The sequence below is a fragment of the Grampus griseus genome (assembly GCF_964374135.1).
Source record: "Grampus griseus genome assembly, chromosome: 14".
NCBI classification, from domain to species: domain Eukaryota; kingdom Metazoa; phylum Chordata; class Mammalia; order Artiodactyla; family Delphinidae; genus Grampus; species Grampus griseus.
In genome coordinates, this window is record NC_139008.1 from 6,960,857 (window position 1) to 6,979,272 (window position 18,416).

At 53.5% G+C, this 18,416-nt stretch overlaps 1 protein-coding gene across 1 annotated transcript; it reads left to right on the forward strand.

Annotated features, from left to right (window-relative positions):
• Window positions 1-5,920: 5,920 nt before the first annotated feature.
• EPO (erythropoietin) lies at window positions 5,921-7,683 on the forward strand (the record flags this gene model as incomplete). The annotated part of the gene is made up of 5 exons (XM_082669864.1): window positions 5,921-5,933; window positions 6,486-6,625; window positions 6,867-6,953; window positions 7,196-7,375; window positions 7,525-7,683. 5 exons carry the CDS (start codon window positions 5,921-5,923, stop codon window positions 7,681-7,683), a joined length of 579 nt encoding a protein of 192 aa, XP_082525990.1.
• Between the last annotated feature and the right edge of the window lie 10,733 nt (window positions 7,684-18,416).

The following is an 18,416-nucleotide window of genomic DNA, read 5'->3' on the forward strand; positions in this document are numbered from 1 at the left end:
AGTTCACCTTCATGGGATGTCCTAGGTCCCTTCCAGCTCAGAGTCTATGAATCTTGTTTGCTGCAAGAAAAATATACTTTCCTGAAAGTACTACAATTACTTGCTGGTTGATGAAATAAGACATGAACAGCAGGTCTTGCTTATATACAGATCGGAGGATGCCTCTGTCAAGCAATAGGTTCTCGTAACTCATTGGTTATCAGTGAACCATGAACAATTTGGGAAAATATTTGCTAAACTTGGAGGTTTAAGAGTATGTCTAAGGCTTCTATAAACTACCTTGAGTAGATCTTGGCCTATGTTCCTCCAAGTAGGAAGAGCCTAAAGAGTTCACGCAGGGCTTCCCTGGTGGCACGGTGGTTAAGAACCCGCCTGCCAATGCAGGGGACTTGGGTTTGAGACCTGGTCTGGGAAGATCCCACATGCCGCGGAGCAGCTAAGCCCGTGTGCCACAACTACTGAGCCTGCGCTCTAGAGCCCGCAAGCCACAACTACTGACCCCGCGTGCCACAGCTACTGAAGCCCGCGTGCTTGGAGCCCATACTCCTCAACAAGAGAAGCCACCGCAATGAGAAGCCCGCGCGCAGGAACGAAGAGTAGCCCCCACTCGCCGCAACCAGAGAAAAGCCCGCGCGCAGCAACGAAGACTCAACGCAGCCAAAAATTAAATAAATAAAATTAAAAAAAATAGAGTTCATGCAAAATCCTTAAGCCCTATGTTAACAAAATGAAACTTTTGTGTTCACGACTGCACCCCTGCAAAGATCTTACATGGGAGAAAAACATTACTCTCGTTGATATGGCCAGTAGTGTTTTAAGTTAGGATTTTCTAGTTTTAGTTTTGCATGGACAGGAAAGCTACTCTGACCAACTTAGCAGCTCTGTCTTCTGATAAAGGATGGGTGCCATGGGAAGGAGCTTGGGAATATTCAGCCATACTTGTGAGCAAGAGATCCTAAGATGGGGTTGACACTTCATAGAAACCTAATCTGCGGAAGTGTTTCTGGATCCCAAGGTGGAGGTCTTGGTGCTGTGGGCGCCCTCCTTCAAGGACTCAAGCACTGGAGGAGAGGCAAGAGACAAGTAACCAAGGAAGCTGGCCTGGTAATGCTTCAGGCCTCATGCAGTCCAACGTCCTTGGGACTTCTCCGGGCCTCCCTTGGGAGGAGACCCATGTTAATGGGACAAGAAACCCCTGTTTGGCCCCAGGCTTTGAATAAACTAAGTGTGAGACTTGTCTTGATATCTGTGTCTTCACCCCCGCCACCCCCCAGCTCCCACAGTGATGCCATTTCACTCAGTTTTGTTCAGTGGCAAGTTTCTGCAAAGAGCAGTGGATGTGTACACCCGGCGGTACCTCCATCCGCACCCCACTATCCCCCTGACCTTTACCAGTGAGTTGTTTGGTAAAGGTACAACACCGGAGATAAGGTGTCGTGAACCCACGCCCAGCTCCCCAGAGGGAACAGTGGAGGGCGCCGGAGGAGGGCTGGCGAACACGCTGCAGATTTGGTCTCCAGGCCTCCAAAGCCAGGTAGCAGCCACAGCAAAGCGGAGGGCGCCGTGATAATGGCTAGCATTTATTGATTACCCCGTGCCGGGCGTTACATAATCCCACGACGGCCCTGGCAAGCGATTACTAGAGTTTTTTACCATCCCCAGGCTCAGACGTAACGTCACTTGTCCACGTCAGGCGCTAGTGGCACAGCTCAGGCCTCCAATCTGGGCTCCCCTGTTTGCCAGACGAGCCCCATTAGCCTGCTGAAGCCACAGAGCTGCTCGCTGAGAACAGAAACCCGGATGTCTGGTTCTACTGGCTACTCTGTGGCCAAGTAAGCAGAACTTCCCTCAGTTTCTCCAAAGTGACCTTCGCACAGGACTTCCTTTTGCTGTCTGGCAGGAATCCCTTCTCCAAGTCCTCACTCCCTTCCCAGTTCCCCAAGCGCCAGGAAGCCCTCCCCCACCGCACCCTCCAAGGTCCCGGCCACCTCACTTCCCAGCACAGAAGGTCTTTTGGGCTGCTGGCTGAACTCCCGAGCCCAGCTGAGAAGCCACTGCTTGGAAAGGAGGAGGGAGGAGAAGTCCAGAGGCCCCCCTCGTCCCCTACACGACTCCAGGCAGCTGGGACTTCGTGCTGCCTGGGGGTCTGCGACAGCTCAGGGGGCTGTAAATTTGCTTCTTGGATTTTCAGTCTGAATTGGCTGCCAGGAAGACTCCATGGAACAGAGCCTGCCTCCACCCCCGCCATCCTCTGGTTCAGACCCCGCCTCGGGGGGCTGCCTGCTCAGGAAGTAGATGGAGGCCTCTGAGGCCCCCACGAACCCAGAGCTAGGTTGTCCAGGCATGGCTCCAGCAAGCATTCAGAGGATGAGGAGCTCACTTCCTCCCTCTAGGTCTCCCATTCTCTGGCTGAGGTGTCTGGAGTGGAGGGACCACACAATGCAAACCACACTTGAGGGAAGCCCATAAACAGGCAACATGCTGGGTGCCCAGTGCCACCCAGGTGAACAAGACCTGCCTACACTGTCCTTTGCTCTCTCCTCCGGTTAACAGAGCACCTGTGCTGCATGACTCCAGAGAGTACCATTCTCATCAGGGTCGATATGAATGGCGCCCCCTGGAGTTGTGCAGTGCTCAACCGTGACAGCTGTATATGGTGGCCCGGTCAGGAGAGGCCTAAGATGTGTACATAAAGGATGGCAGCCCAGAGCAGGGAGACAGCTTCCTGCTGGGGTATCAGGGAAGGCTTCATAGAGGAGGTAATGCTTGGGTTTGGGCTTTTGAGAGCCATAGTGGGAGGGGGAGGGTGATCCAGGTGGAAGGCACATAGTGAGCGAAGGGCAGGAAGCAGCAAACCATCTAACTGAGCTCACGTGATGCAGGCGAGTGGGAGTGAGCAAAGTGGGAGAACAGGCTGGAAAGGTAGGTGGATGGCAGAGCACAGAGGGTCTTAGTTCAGAGGCAACCGGGAGCCGCTGCAGGCTCCTGCTCTGGGGAATGCCACGAACGAGCTATTCAGTGGGAAAGTTGCTCTAGTGGCAGGGCTGGGGATAACTGGAGGGGATGGTGCGGAGACCCTCCGCGGTGGTCCTGGCACTGGTCCAGCCCCGTGCCAGAGAAATACAAACAGGCAGATGGAGGGGCACTGGCAGGGGGGTGGTGGGCATCGGAGGGAGAGCCCTGGGTAGCTTCCTGCTCCTCAGGGGCCCCTGCTGTCAAGGCTGGATGCATGGACCCTACTGGGCAGTATCCACAAGCACCTGGGTTGAAGTTGGCTCCTAAACCAGCCTCTGCCCTCTTGGTAGGATTACTACAGCTTAGGGATTGGGTGCAGGGTGAGCTGAGATCCTCTACTCTGCCCTCTCTCCCAGGCTGCATCGCAGTTCTCTCTCCCAAAGCCCCAGCGGATGAGCCAGCAACACCCCTGTCCAGCAGGCCCCAGCAGCTAGGGGCTGGGTGCTCAGGGCCCATCTCCCTTTCTCGAAGGCAGGGGCCTGGGGACCTCTGACAAACCGGTGTGAGGGCAGAAGCAGGTCCCACAGCCCGAACGGCTCCTCCTCTCCTCCGGCTGTGTCTACTCCCCCCCACCCCCGATCTGTCCCCGGCCCCTCTCCATGGTCAGGTCAGGGCAGTGACGCAGGAGTCAGGGGACCCAGAGAGCAGAGGCTGGGGGGGGTGTTGTGGGTCGGGACAGAACGCATGTGCGGACGTGTGTGGACGTGAGTGTGCGTGTGCTTGTCCCACAGCTGGGATCTTGTCCCAGAGCTGGGCTCTGAGGGCCAAGTGGGGCTGGGAGGCTGCCTGGGTGCTGAGGAGGAAACGGGGACCAGAGGACGTAGTGAGGTGTGCAGAGCCACAGCAGCCGCACACCAGGTTCGGGGAGGACCCCGAGAGCAGGCTCGCAGTGAGCGGAGGGCAGGGGAGCGACTCGGGCCCTCGTTAGTTCCCACAAGCCTCTGCCTCCCCACCCCTCGCATTCATCTTTCTGAACCCCTCTTTGATCAGGCTCCTCCCCCCACCCCTTATCTCCCTCCCTCACCTCTGTCACCTCTCAGCAGGCATCCCTGCCTGCTTCATCGAAAATTGCCACCTCCTCCAACACTCCTGGGCCTTTTTAGTTCTTTTAGCCATTGGAGCTCCTCTGTCTTTTATTCATTCTCTGTGTTTATCATCCATCTCTCCACTAGAATGTCAGCTCCACCGGGGCAGGCATTCTTGTCTGTTTCATTCACTGCTCTATCCCCAGGTCTCTGGCCAAGAGTAGGTACTCTTATAAGTATATTTCTTGAATGAATGAATGAATGAATACTTCCCATCTTTCCAAACAAACTCCAAATTCTTCAGAGGGGCATTCAAGGCCCTTCACAACCTGACCTCTCCCTAACCGCCACCCTAGTCTGATCTCCACCTCTCCCTCCCCCACCCCACCTTTCGCCCCAACACACCTGACCCACCAAGCACTTGGCTGGACCGGCCTCTGCACCCACCTCACATCTTTTCCCATTGAAATCTTACCCACCCTTCAAGGCTGAGCTTGTTGTCACCTCCTGCATCAAATCTTCCTTGATTTCCCAGCTAGAGGTGAGCTCCCCCTCTTCCAAACTCTCACAGCTCGGATCTGCACACTCCAGTCCTCGTGCACAGTTCCGTGTCCCCACCTTATCTCTATTGTAAACTACAAACTCCAGGAGGCAGGACTTAGGGCTCAAAACACCTTTTTGTCCTGAAAAGTTCTTAGTCAATTGTCTTGCACAAAGAAGGCACTGAACGCATGAATAAGGTATCTCTAATATCATGGGACTGGGGAGGGAGCGAATGAACGTATAAATAACCGCCGGTATTTGTAGGACTTCCCTGTCTATTATGAAAGCTGCATGAGCTGGCACTGGTGCTTTCATGAGGCCCATTTGACAGGTGAGAGCACTGAGGCTCAGGGACTTAGGCCACTTTCCAAGGTTTGATAAGCCAGCTAGCCTTGGACTCCTGCCCCCCACCCCCACCCCGGGAGCTCCCCCGCTGCCTCAGGGCTTCCTAGAAGCCACAAAGGCTTAGCTGCAAATCCCAAGGGCCATCACTCTGGGGGTTCACTCTATTTCAGAGTTCCTAAGAATTTTACCATGCAGGCTAACCTAAAAGTTCAATTTCTGGGTTTTCAGGGTCCTCCAAAGTGAGGAGTGGGGGAGAAGACCCCCTCAGATTTCTTGCTTTGTGCGGCCCCGTTAAATTTCTCAACAAGAACACTGGTTTCTAGAACAAGAACTAGGATCGTGAGAAGGAGGCCACTGACTTGCCCCGCAGGCACCTTCCGGGCTTCCAGCCCTAGCTTCCTCGCAAGAACCCAGACAGCCCCAGCTCTGAGTCCCCGCCCAAGACCGGGACGCCCCCTTCCCTGGGGGGACGTCGGGGTCCCCAGCCTTTCCCAGAATGGCACTGCTCTCGCAGCGCAGCCTTCTGCCCGTCCCGCTGCGCGCACCCAGCCGCCCCTCCCGGGACCCTGGGGTCCGACGACGGGGCGGCAGCTCGGCTCCCGCCCCGGCGAGCCCCCGACCCAGGCGTCCTGCCCCCGGCTCTGACCCCTCCGGCCCCCCCCTCCCGCGACCCCTCACGCACACAGCCCCCCCCCCAACCCCCCACACGCACGCACACAGCTGATAACAGCCCCGACCCCCGGCCGCCGCCGCAGTTCCCCGGGCCAACAGTTCCCGGGCCAACCCCGGCCGGCCGCCTCGCCGCGCCGTCCTCCGGACCCTGGCCCCGGGCCCTGCGCGCTCTGCCCCGACCCCGGCTCGGCGCCCCGGACGGCGGCCCCCTCCTTCGGGCGGCGGGGTGGCTCTGCCCCGCCGAGCTTCCCGGGATGCGGGCCCCCGGCGCGGGCACCCGCCGAGCCCCAGGTCGCTGAGGGGCCGGGCGAGGCGCGGAGATGGGGGTGCGCGGTGAGTACTCCCGGCCGCGGGAGCGCCCGCCCGCCCGGCCCCTGTTTGAGGAGGAATTTACCGCTGGGGCTGTTGGCCCCGGGGTGGCCGGGTTCAAGGACCTGCGACTTGCCAAGGACCCCGGAAGGGCAAGGGGGGTGGGGCAGCCTTCACCTGCCGGCCGGGCTGGGGGAGTCCCCGGGAAAGTCGGAATCTGAGCTGGAGACGCGATGGAGGACTGGGGGTCCAGGGAGAAGAGGGGCGGCTACGTGGGTGCCGAGGGAGCTGATACCTGGGTCTGGGAGCAACAACTCGGATCTGCGAGAGGGGAAGCCTCTGTCACACCGGGATTGAAGTTTGGCCGGGAGAAGTGGATGCCGGTAGCTGGGGGGTGGGGTGTGCACGCGGCCGCGGGATTGAATGAAGGCAAAGGAGGCAGAGCCTGAGCGCTCGCAAGGTTCGGGTCGGGAGGACTCGCGGGGCCAGAGCAGCGGGATGGGTGAACGTGCAGGTCCAAACCACCCCTTCTCCTGCAAGTCCCGGCCTCACACTCAGCCCAGCTCTCTCTCCTAGAATGTCTTCTGCTGCTTCTGCTGTCCTTGCTGCTGCTTCCTCTGGGCCTCCCAGTCCTGGGCGCCCCCCCACACCTCATCTGTGACAGCCGAGTCCTGGAGAGGTACATCCTGGAGGCCAGGGAGGCCGAAAATGCCACGGTGAGGCCCCCTCCCCAGGACCTTCCACGGAACTCACCCTCAGGGGTCCAGGGTCTCCCCCAAGATCCAGGAACCTGGACCCCCCCCCCCCCGGCACTTGGTTCAGGGGTGGAAGCGGGGAGCCAGAGCCCCCAGTAAAAGTAATAAGAGTGGTAGTCCCCAGTGCACACCTGGAAGCTAGGTAAGGGGCGAAGCCAGCAGGAGCCCCTGGGGCCCCTGACTCCAGGCTTGTGCATTTCAGCTGGGCTGTGCTGAGGGCTGCAGCTTCAGTGAGAACATCACTGTCCCGGACACCAAGGTTAACTTCTATGCCTGGAAGAGGATGGAGGTGAGTTCACTTTTTCCTTCCTCTTGAGGAGTCTCATTTTGGGAACCTCCTAGGGCAGGAAGGAGAATGATAGAGAGAAGAAACAGAGCAGCAAAGATGAGGGCTGAATGGAATATGTTCATTCATTTATTCATTTGTTCATTCATTCATTCATTCAACAAAACTGTTTGCTTGGGGCTGCCGAGAGGGAGGAGGGCGGGGCTGGCTTGGGCCAGCTAACTCCAAGTCTCCACTCCCTTTAGGTCCAGCAGCAGGCTGTGGAAGTCTGGCAGGGCCTGGCCCTGCTCTCAGAAGCCATCCTGCAGGGCCAGGCCCTGTTGGCCAACTTGTCCCAGCCATCCGAGGCCCTGCAGCTGCACGTGGACAAAGCTGTTAGCGGCCTGCGCAGCCTCACCTCCCTGCTTCGGGCACTGGGAGCCCAGGTACGTGTAGGACCTTCCCTCGCACTTGTGTTTGCCCTTTCTGTGAAATGGGAGAATGGCCCCGCCAAGGAATCCCTGCTGCAATTCTGTCCCAAGTTCCCTCTCCTGCCGGGGTCCCCACTGGTAACCTCCTGTTCTCTCCTTGGCAGAAGGGAGCCGTCCCCCTTCCAAACGCAGCCTCCTCTGCAGCCCCGCTCCGAACGTTCACTGTTGATACTCTGTGCAAACTTTTCCGAATCTACTCCAATTTCCTGCGGGGAAAGCTGACGCTGTACACAGGGGAGGCCTGCAGGAGAGGGGACAGGTGACCCGGTGCTCCCACCCCGGGCACGTCCACCACCTCGCTCACCACCACTGCCTGTGCCACGCCTTCTGCACCTCCACTCCCAACCCCTGTCGATGGGCCATCAGCTCAGCGCCAGACTGTCCCACGGACACTCCAGGGCCAGCGGTGATATCTCAGGGGCTAGAGGAACTGTTCAGAGCTCAACTCAGATCTAAGGATGTCACAGGGTCAGCCTGAGTCTCCAAAGCAGGAGGAATTCAGAGAGTTCAACTTAAACTTGGGGACAGCGCCATGCTGGGGAGACACTGATACTCATCTCAGTGCCTTGCAGAACTGCGATGCTGCGTGATGCTGGGACAAGCTGGATGGCAAATAATTCCTTTTGCACCTAGCAAGCAGGGACAGGACGGACTGGAGAATTTAGGGGGCAAGCCATGAATTCTCCGGGTCTCATGGGGACTCCGTGACAGCAGAGCCCGCTGGATAAGGAGGGTGGTGGGAGCCGTGAAGATGGGATGGGGGCTGGCTCCTGGCTCTCACTGGGTCCAAGTCTTGTGTATTTTTCAATCTCACTGGCAAGAACTGAAACCGCAACCTGGCTCTTGGCTTTTCTGTTTTCCCGGGAGACCCCTACTTCCCTGGCTCTGTCCCCATCCTGGCAGCAGGCTGCAGGTCCGGGAAACCAGAGGTGGAGGGGGCCGGGCCCTACGTGCTGCCTCGCATGGCCCGTCTGACCTGTTGACCCCACTGGGCCTGAGGCCACAAGCTCTGCCCGCGCTGGTCAATAACGTGGCTCCATTCAAGGCTAGTCCTCAGTAGGCATCTGGCCCAGGATAAGTCTTTTTTTTTTTTTTTTTGGCTGAATCGCACGGCTTGTGGGATCTTAGTTCCCCAACCAGGGATGGAACCTGGGCCCCGGCAGTGAGAGCACGGAATCCTAACCACTGGACCGCCAGGGAAGTCCCCAGGCTGATGTCTTTAGTGAGCCTCGGCTGCTGGCAAGGACAGAGGAGCCAGCAGGAGGGGCCCCTTTGGGGGCTGGCGGCAGCTGCCCATGCTCCCTGCTGGACCCTCTTCTCTGTGGCCGCTTCTTCTAATGCCACAAGCCCAGCACCAGCCTTTGCCATCTCAGCACACAAGCACCCTCTAAATCCAGTGGAACTCTCCTTGCCTGGGGATGGTTACCATGAATGCTCTACCCTGAAACTTGCCAAAGGGGCAGTAGTAGAGTGGGGTACAGTGGGAACCAACTTCCCAGACAACCATCTTGTTGATCGATCACTCTGCCCAGAGCTACTGCAGGTAGTTCACTTATGTGACCTCATTTTACTCCTCACACAGCCCTGGGAGAATGGCCCTGCAGTCATTCCCATGGTACAGATGAAGAAGTAAAGTACCTTGCCCGAGGCCAAGATGACAGGATCCCCCATCCTCCCAGCACTCAGCCCCTTCCCTCTTCTTCTTATTTCTGCCACATGAGCCCTCCCAGTTCCCCCGGGATGGGGGACATGGGACAAACTCACTCCAACTCCACACTTGATCCCTACTTGCTTCTTCTTTTTTTTTTTTTTTTTGGCCACACCGCATGCGGGACCTTAGTCCCCCAACCAGGGATCTAACCCGTGTCCTCTGCAGTGGAAGCAGAGTCTTAACCACTGGACCGCCAGGGAATTCGTACTTCTAATTTTACCCTTTCCCCTGACAATCAATTTCAAATTCCTTCCCAGAAATAATGTTTCAGCTGCAAAGTAACGCCCGAGAGAGACCTGTGCAGATAGCAAAAGCTGTCACAGAACTGTGCGGGAACCCCCGATCCTGGCCATTATCGTACATGGATGGGGGGATCGGTCTTTCACTTATATCACAAAACGGAGAAGTCAGCCTGCACCCCGGCAAACATGCACAAAGCAGGGAATGTTTTGCAATCTGCGGCAGGAAGAATATGGGCAGGTTGGGGGGTTGGAAGGTATTTGCCAAGTATATGTGTGTGAGAGGGTAGGGGTGAACTTGTGGTGGGAGGAGTCAGCCAAGGGCAGGACCCAAGGAGAATTTTCACTCTGGCCAACCCTGCTTCTGGGCTACAGTGCCCTCTTCAGGCCCTCTTGGGAAATGCTAGAGTAATCTACAAGCTATAGAACCCTGAGGACTCTGACCTTGTGCATTTCGATAAAAATTCGTGTTATGATTTCCACACATGCCATCCGGTTCTTGCTCCAACGCTGTGAATCAGGAAAGAAGGAATCTCTCTTTCTCGCTGGCAAAACTGAAGCTAAGAGACTTGTCCTGAAGCCCAGGGAATCCAGCTGGTAAGTTACAGCTGGGACTTGAACAGCTGGGACTCACAACCCCAAAGTCCTGTCCACCTTTCAGCCTGATGTGCTGCCTAAACATCCCCTGGATCTTTTTTCCTCCTGACCTTATTCCTCGACTTCGTTTCAGACTTCTTACTGCTTTCAATTAAAGAAAAAAAAAAAAAAGGAGTTAACAGAACCTGAAGTATATGACCTGGGTCAGGTGTGATGGGCGAGTAGGTTAAGAACGTAATTTTAAAACATACTTTAGTAAAGCAATTATACTGCAATAAAGATGTTAAACAAAAAAATTAAATCACTTTTTCGACTACAGGACTTCTCACAGACTTTAGTGTGCTAGCGGGCTTGATAAATCTCTAAGGAAGGAATAGGGTTTCCTATTTCATGAACTTTTAGACAGGAGTCCTTTTCTTTTTCGTGGAACATCTTACAGGACAGATGGAACAGTTTTAGAAACTCTGATTTAGTAAATAAAAGAAATATATTAAAAAAAAATACTTTATTCCACATTTACGGAGTGCCTACCGTGTTCCAGCCTTTGCACTAAATGCTAGGAAACTTGGAAAGACGGTCTGTGCCACTCACAGCCCAGTGTCCTCCTAGAGCGGGCAGTCCTGGTGGCAAAAAGACAGGTGCTCATGAATGTAGGCGTAGACAGAGCCAGCTTGGCATGTGACTGGGTCCTGAGGGGGGGGCGCTGAGAGGCCTGGATGGGAAGAACCTGGTGACACCCACAGTCCCTGCGAAGAGACACAGATATGCAAGGAGGGCGTGGCCAGATTTCCCAGGTTCTTCAAGTGCGGACCAGGGGTGTAAAGTTTCTTCTGCACCACTGTTACGATGATTAACAACATATTAATCTCTGGCACTTACACGATCTGCTCTGATTCTCACCATCACTCCATGAAAAAAGGAGGACAGTAGGGCATCATCCTCTTTTGTCAGACAGGGAAAGTAAAACTAAGTTCCTCCAGGTAAGTGACCAAGCCAGCTCTTCTGACTTCCGGGTGGGACAGGAGCCAGCTCAGCCCGGTTCTGAGTCAGCGGGTTACATAACTGTTTCATGGAGACGCATTCTGTTTGTAGAGTGCTTTGCGATTTCCAAGGTGCTTTCCCGAGCAGTCTCACATTTGCTCTCCTAACCCCATGAGGAAGGCAGAGACAGGAGAGGATCCCCGTTTTGCAGAGGAGGAAACCGAGATCCGGAGAGATTATGAATGGGTCTGGCCCAGGTCGTAAGACACTGAGAGGACGTGTCAGGACCAGGAGCCAGGCTCTTGGACTCTGGGTCCCTCTTCTACTAGAAGCAAGGATCATGGGGAGAAGAGAAAGCAGAGGGAGTGGACAGAGGAGAGGAAACAGCTTCAGTCAGAGAGGCATGAGTCCCATCCACTTCTCGCTACCAACTCTTTCCCGCTCCATCCCCTGCCCCCGGTGCCCACTTCCTCCCTGGAAAGGCAGAAAGTGCCTATCACCCTCCCCACCACCAAATCTCCCAGCACTGGGGCCCACCTCATCTGCCTCCTGCAGCGCCAGCTCCCACCTCGACTGCAGCCTCTTGGCTCTGGGTACCACTGGCCCAAACGGTCTTCCTGGGCCTGAGCATCAGGCTGACCAATGCATCCGCCTGACCCCAGCCTCCAGGCCACCTGGGATTCTCCTGGAACTACTCAGTCTACTGGTCTCCCACAGTAGGTGATTGTTGCTAGAGCTGAGTTAGCTAAATGAGGCCTCTCAGACACTGGAATCTAGGCTGAATGTTAGCTACATTATTTCCAGCTGGTCAAGGCTCATTCCTCTTAAAATTCCATCATAAAACTGTGACATTATAAAAGATTATTGGCAACAGAAAAACAGACAGCAGGATGGTTTCCCAGCCTACGTGAGTCATGCCCAAATGTCAATAAACTCCCTCCTCGATTCTAAAAAATGAGTTATTAAAAAAATTATACCACACACACACAATTTCTGGTTTTTAAAAAAACCTTAGCTGTGCTGGTCTCTCCATCTTACAGATGAGGAAACTGAAGCCCAGAGCAGATGAGCAAAGTGTCCAAGGACACACAGGGAAGCCAGGACTGGCTGCAGCTTCCTGGAGTGATTCCCAGGTTCTTCCACATCCCAGGGTCCCTCACACCTATTCCTGTCAGTCTTGTCAGGTGACAAAGCCTCTGGGGCCTTGCCCGTTCTGGACTCCCCAAAAGGCAGAGCCCGTGGTTCCCTCCCACACCACATTCCTTCCTGTCCTGCCTGAGCACCAACCCCCCACCCCCAGACAGGCTGGAAGCTGTGACCGTCCAGCTCTGCGGCGCCAGAGGGAGGTCAGCGAGAGCAGCCCTCAGAGGACTTATTGCCTAACCTGGAGGGGCTGGGGATCAATTGGCTTCTGCTGCTTTTCCCTGGGTTAACCCTTTCCTGGCTTTGTCCCTTTGTTGAATGCTCTCCTAACCTGCTCTGGAGGAAGGGGAGATCGGGGTTTGGGCTGGGCATCCTTTACACCCCCAGCTTTGATATAAAGGGGCAGAGGATCTCTCTTTTTCGGGATTGACCCCCTCCGTGGGCTCTGTGGGTGCTCACTTGGGCAGAAGGAGCCCCCAGGACTCCGAAGGGGGTTGGGACTTCCCGCTCCAACACCTGGGGCATGACAGCACCGGCCCCTCCCTGACAGCTCATGAGAATAGCTGGCCCAGGCAACCCTGTCACATGTCAGGGGCCAAGGCCAGGCACACTGGGCATAGATTTGACAGTAGGGACGGGGGCTGCCAAAGTAAAGGGAATGAAACTGAAGATTTCTAGGAACACCTGGGCGTGGGATACAGGAACTCTGGATTCACGATAGTTCATCTTGCTGCCAGGCCAGCCCACCAGCCAAGATAGAGCCATGAGCAAGCGTCAATGCTGTGTTTAAGAAGCGGCAAAACCACCCTCTTAGCTGCATTCTCACGTAGACTTGCTATTGATGAAACTGACAAAGGCAGATCTGCTCTGGCTGGGATGGAACCCCGGCCCCATTTAGATGCACTTCAGGGAACCATGGGACTTGGCAGGACACCTTGTAGGGACCGTCAGCACCATGCCCTTCTGCTGGGCAACTGACATCATTTCTCTAGAGCTCAGTTTCCACATGCGGGAAATGAGGACAAGAATTTTGCGATGAAGAGAACATGAGATTGGCACGTGAAACAGGCACATGAAAATATGCTCAACATAGCTAATTATTAGAGAAATGCAAATCAAAATTACAATGAGGTATCACCTCACACTGGTCAGAATGGCCATCATCAAAAAAATCTACAAATAGCAAATGCTGGAGAGGATGGGGAGAAAAGGGAACCCTCCTACACTGTTGGTGGGAACGTACACCTGTGCAGCCACTATGGAAAACAGTATGGAGGTTCCTCAAAAAACTAAAAATAGGGCTTCCCTGGTGGCACAGTGGTTGAGAGTCCGCCTGCCGATGCAGGGGACACGGGTTCGTGCCCCGTTCCGGGAAGATCCCACATGCCGCGGAGCGGCTGGGTCCGTGAGCCATGGCCGCTGAGCCTGCGCGTCCGGAGCCTGTGCTCCGCAACGGGAGAGGCCACAACAGTGAGAGGCCCGCATACCGCAAAAAAAAAAACAAAAAAAAAACAACTAAAAATAGAGTTGCTGTATGATCCAGCAATCCCACTCCTGGGCATATATCTGGACAAAACTATAATTCAAAAAGATACATGCACTCCTATGTTCATAGCAGCATTATTCACAATAGCCAAGACATGGAAAGCACTTAAATGTCCACCAACAGATGAATGAATAAAGAAGATGTGGTACATATATACAATGGAATACTACTCAGCCATAAAAAAGAACGAAATAATGCCATTTGCAGCAACATGGACGGACCTAGAGATTATCATGCCAAGTGAAGTAAGTCAGAAAGAGAAAGACAGGGACTTCTCTGGTGGTCCAGTGGTTAAGACTCCAAGGCAGGGGGCCTGGGTTCAATCTCTGGTCAGGGAACTAGATCCTGCATGCCGCAACTAAAGATCCCGCATGCCACAACTAAAGACCCGGCACAGCTAAATAAATAAATATTTTTTAAAAAAGAAAGAAAGGCAAATACCATATGATATCATTTATATGTAGAATCTGAAATTTGACACAAATGAACTTATCTATGAAACAAAAACAAATGAAACAGACTCACAGATATAGAGAACAGACTTGTGGTTGCCAAGGGGGAGGGGGCTGGGGGAGGAATGGAGTGGGAGTTTGGAAGTAGCAGATGCAAACTATTATATATAGGATGGATAAACAACAAGGTTCTACTGTATAGCACAGGGAACTATATTCAATAGCCTGTGAAAAACCATAATGGAAAAGAATATGAAAAAGTATATATATATGTACAACTGAATCACTTTGCTGTACAGCAGATTAACACAACATTGTAAATCAACTATACTTCAATAAAATACATTTTTTTAAGAAAGAGGGAGAACATGAGATTCAGTTAGGTGAGCCGGCAAGAATTGCTGTTTGCGGCTCCTGGAAAGATCTCGATCCACTTGCATCCCCCACTCCCGCTACCTTGACATCAGCGTCCATCGGCCCCTCCCATCTCTCACCTTCCACAACCTCCTCTCCCATCTCCCTGGCTCTGCCCAGCCCCTCCTTCATCCATATCCACCTGGGGATGCTGGAGTAGCCTCTTGAAAACGCAAGTGGAATCAAGTCACACCCACTGCTTCAAAACTTTTGGTGGCTCCACAAAGCTATGGCATTCAAGGTCCTCCAAGACAGGACCCCTGCCTACACACACACACACACACACACACACACACACACACACACACACACACACACGCTCAGCTATCCTCCAAGTGTCATGCTCCCTCTAAGCTTGAACATTCCCTCTTCCTGGAATACGCCTTCCCAACTTCTTTGCCTAGTTACCATCTTTTGGTATTTTTTTTTTGGCCACAACGTGTGGCATGGGGGATCTTAGTTCCCCCACCAGGGATCGAACCTGCGCCCCCTGCAGCGGAAGCTCAGCGTCTAACCGCTGGACCGCCATGGAAGTCCCTCTTGATACTTCAGAAAGCCCCTCAGGTGTCACCTCTTGCCAAAAGCCTTCCCCAACCAGCTCCCTTCCCTTCCCGTCATCAGTGACCTGAGTCACGGATTCCTTTTCCACGCTCCGCTCCGTAGCAAAGCACTTATCTGTCCAGCCCCAGGAATGCACATTGATACAGCTGTCGAGCCTGGCAGAAGGTGGGAAGGGGTGGGCGGCGGAGGGAGGGTTAGCATTGGCAGGGCTGGGAGGTAGGGACTTGCTGGCTGTGGGCAGCACCACCAGGGAGCTTGCCTGGGAGGGGCGCTCCTGTGACCTTCTTGCCAGCAGAACCTTCTCCATTCACCTGCCACTTCACAGATAAAATGGAAGCCGCTAGATGTGTACCGGCATGGTGCATCCCCCCACCGCCCCCCATCACAGAGCTGGCTTTTGCCCCTCCTGCTGTTTTCGTTCTGAACTCTTCCCACCCACCTTCCCATGAGTATTTATACAGGCTCAAATTTCTCTTATTTTGAAAAGACCTTACCTCGTCCTAACTTCAGCACCTGCCCTCCGAGTCCCCTCTAGATGGCCAAACAGCCCCAAAACGCTGTCCCCTCCTGGTGGGATTCCTTCTTCAACTTCCGCTCCCTCCTTGAACCCTCCAGTCTGATTTCCTCCCAACCAGGCTCCTCAAATGGCTTTCACTAAGGTCCCTATAATGAACCACACCCGTTACACAGGAAGGCCTGGAAACATCCTTGTCGTGCGCATAAGTATGCAGAATGCATGGAGAGCCCGGCCACCCCCTCCCGGAGGGAGCCACCATGAACAGCTGTCTGTGTGTCCTAGTTCCATCTCTACACCTCTACTCAAAACACGTGCATATGAAATTAACACAACATTGTAAATCAACTACATCTCAGTAAAAAAAAAAACAAACTCATCTGTCTATGGGCCCTTGGGTTGCTGTCACCTTTCGGCTATTTTGATAACACCACTATAAACATAGGTGTACAAGTATCTGTTCAAGTCCCTGCTTTCAATTCTTTTGGGCATATACCCAGAAGTGGAATTGCTGGGCAATATGGTAATTCTACTGTCAATTTTTTGAGGAGTGCCATTCTTTTTAATACCTGTATAATATTCCTTTGTATAAATAATATTCCTTGAATACGATCCAAACACACAACTCCTGGCAAACATTTAGGTAACCTCGATTTCTTTTCCTATTGTAAATGATGCTGCAATTAACGTCTTTAAGGTACGTACATCTTTGTGAAAATACGCACGTATTTATGTGGGAAGATTCCTACAAAGGTATCGCTGGGTCAAAGATAAGCACATTTGAAAGTTAAACGGTCATTGTCAAATTATCTTCTAAGACGTTTTCACCAACATGCAGGCTTAGCATCAATGTATTTTAGTGTGTCTACCTGCATTCTGGCCAACACTCAATGCTTCAATCTTTTAAATTGTTGTCAACATGAAAGTTGTAGTTTTGACTAGCATTTCCCTTCTTATAACAGAAGCAGAACATTTAAAAAATTTTTAATTTCATATTTATTTATTTATTTTTATTTGGTTTTGTCAGGTCTTACTTGTGGCTTGCTGGCTCCTTAGTTGCCGTATGTGGGCTCCTTAATTGTGGCTCACCTGCTCCTTAGTTGTGGCATGCAAACTCTTAGTTGTGGCACTCATGTGGGATCTAGTTCCCTGACCAGGGATCAAACCCGGGCCCCCTGCATTGGGAGCATGGAGTTTTAACCACTGCACCACCAGGGAAGTCCCAGAAGCAGAACATCTTTTCCAACGTATACTGGCTGCTTGTAGGTCTTCCTCTGTGACTTGTCTTTTTCAATTCTTTGCCAAGAAGCATTTTCAGTCCTCACTTTACTCCATCTTTCCGTCGCCTTGGATACTGTTGCTAGCTATAGCACTTTAGGTTTGAAATGGTTTTCTGTTGGAATTCTGCAGACAATGTTCCACTGCCTCATAGAATCCGTGGTTGCTAGTGAAAAGTCCCGTGTCACGCTGATTCCTGATCCTTAGTACGTGACCTGCTTTCTTCTGTCTGAAAGTGTTTAGGATCTTCTCTTCAGCCCTGATGTTCTGAAATTTCATGACGTGCCTTCCATGGGTCTCTCTGCATTCATCGTACCAGACCCCTTTTAATCAAGAGGCTCCTACATCTGTCCTGGGAAATCTTCTTCTGTGGTTTTTCTTAAGTAATTTCTTTTCCTTTGTTCTTTCTTTTTTGAACCCTTCTGGTTGAATGTTAGGCTTCCTGGACCAACCCTCCAAGTCTCTCCTTTCTTTCTTTCTTTCCTTCTCTCTTGCTCTCGTTTTGATTTCTCTTGATTTCAATGTATAACTCTTCTACTGGCTTTTACATTTCAGCGCTCACAGTTTTCATTTCCCAGAGCTTTCTTGTGTTCTCTGTCCAGTGTTCATGGCATCCTCAGGAGGGTGCCAAGCGAGGAGGGGTGGGGGTGAATAAGGTGGCCTGGGCCCCTCACTCCGCCTTTCTCCTCTCCCCTGAGAGCTGCTTCTGAGGTCCCGCATGGCTCCTCCAGTCTGGACTCTGCTGCTGCTGCTGGGGGCTGCCTGGGGCCAGGGCCTCATGCCTACCCCTGCCCGGTAAGCTGGGCTCAGGGGGCAGCTGGGGGTGGCTCTGAGGAAGAGTGAGGGGCGAAGCTGGAAGGGGCAAGTGGGCTAGCGATGAAGGGCACGGCCCTGGTAAGGAAGGCGGGAGTGATGGGTGTGAGAAGGATGCTGAACAGGAATGGGTGGAGCCCCGCAGCCCACAAGCCTGGACCTGAGATGCGTGAGCAGCTCAGTGTGAGCAGGACAGAGCTGAAGGGCGAGGAGAGAGGAAGGAGGTGCAGAGCCGGGGAGACAGGTCTGAGCATGGCAGGGGAGGAGAGAGAGGTGGGGCCCTCAGAAAAAGGACAACACCCAGAGCAGACCCAGCGGACAGACAGACAGCAAGTAGGAAGCAGCAAGAAATGATGGGTGGCTTGGTGTCCTGGAGCTTGTTTGAGGGGATTTGAACGAGCAGGACTTGAACTACTAAAACAAAGGGCTGTTCTATGTGGCCCACACCACCTGGAAAAGGGCAGCTGGCTTCTCTGTGGAATTTCTAAGGTGTTGCTCATCTGTGTGTTCAGTTGGGGCAATACCATCCCTGACACCTACCTGGCAACATGGGACCCATACAGTCCCTACTCTGTGGGGAAAACTTGAGCTATAGCACAGGAAGAGCTCGACCTGAAGGAAGGAGATTGCTCAGGGCCAAACGCTTAGGCGCTGCGTGAGAATTCCCATACAAAGAAACTGGTTCTTTCTCATGCGAGAGAACCCCACGCGTGACATCCAGGGCATAGAGGGGTGGAGGGACCAGTG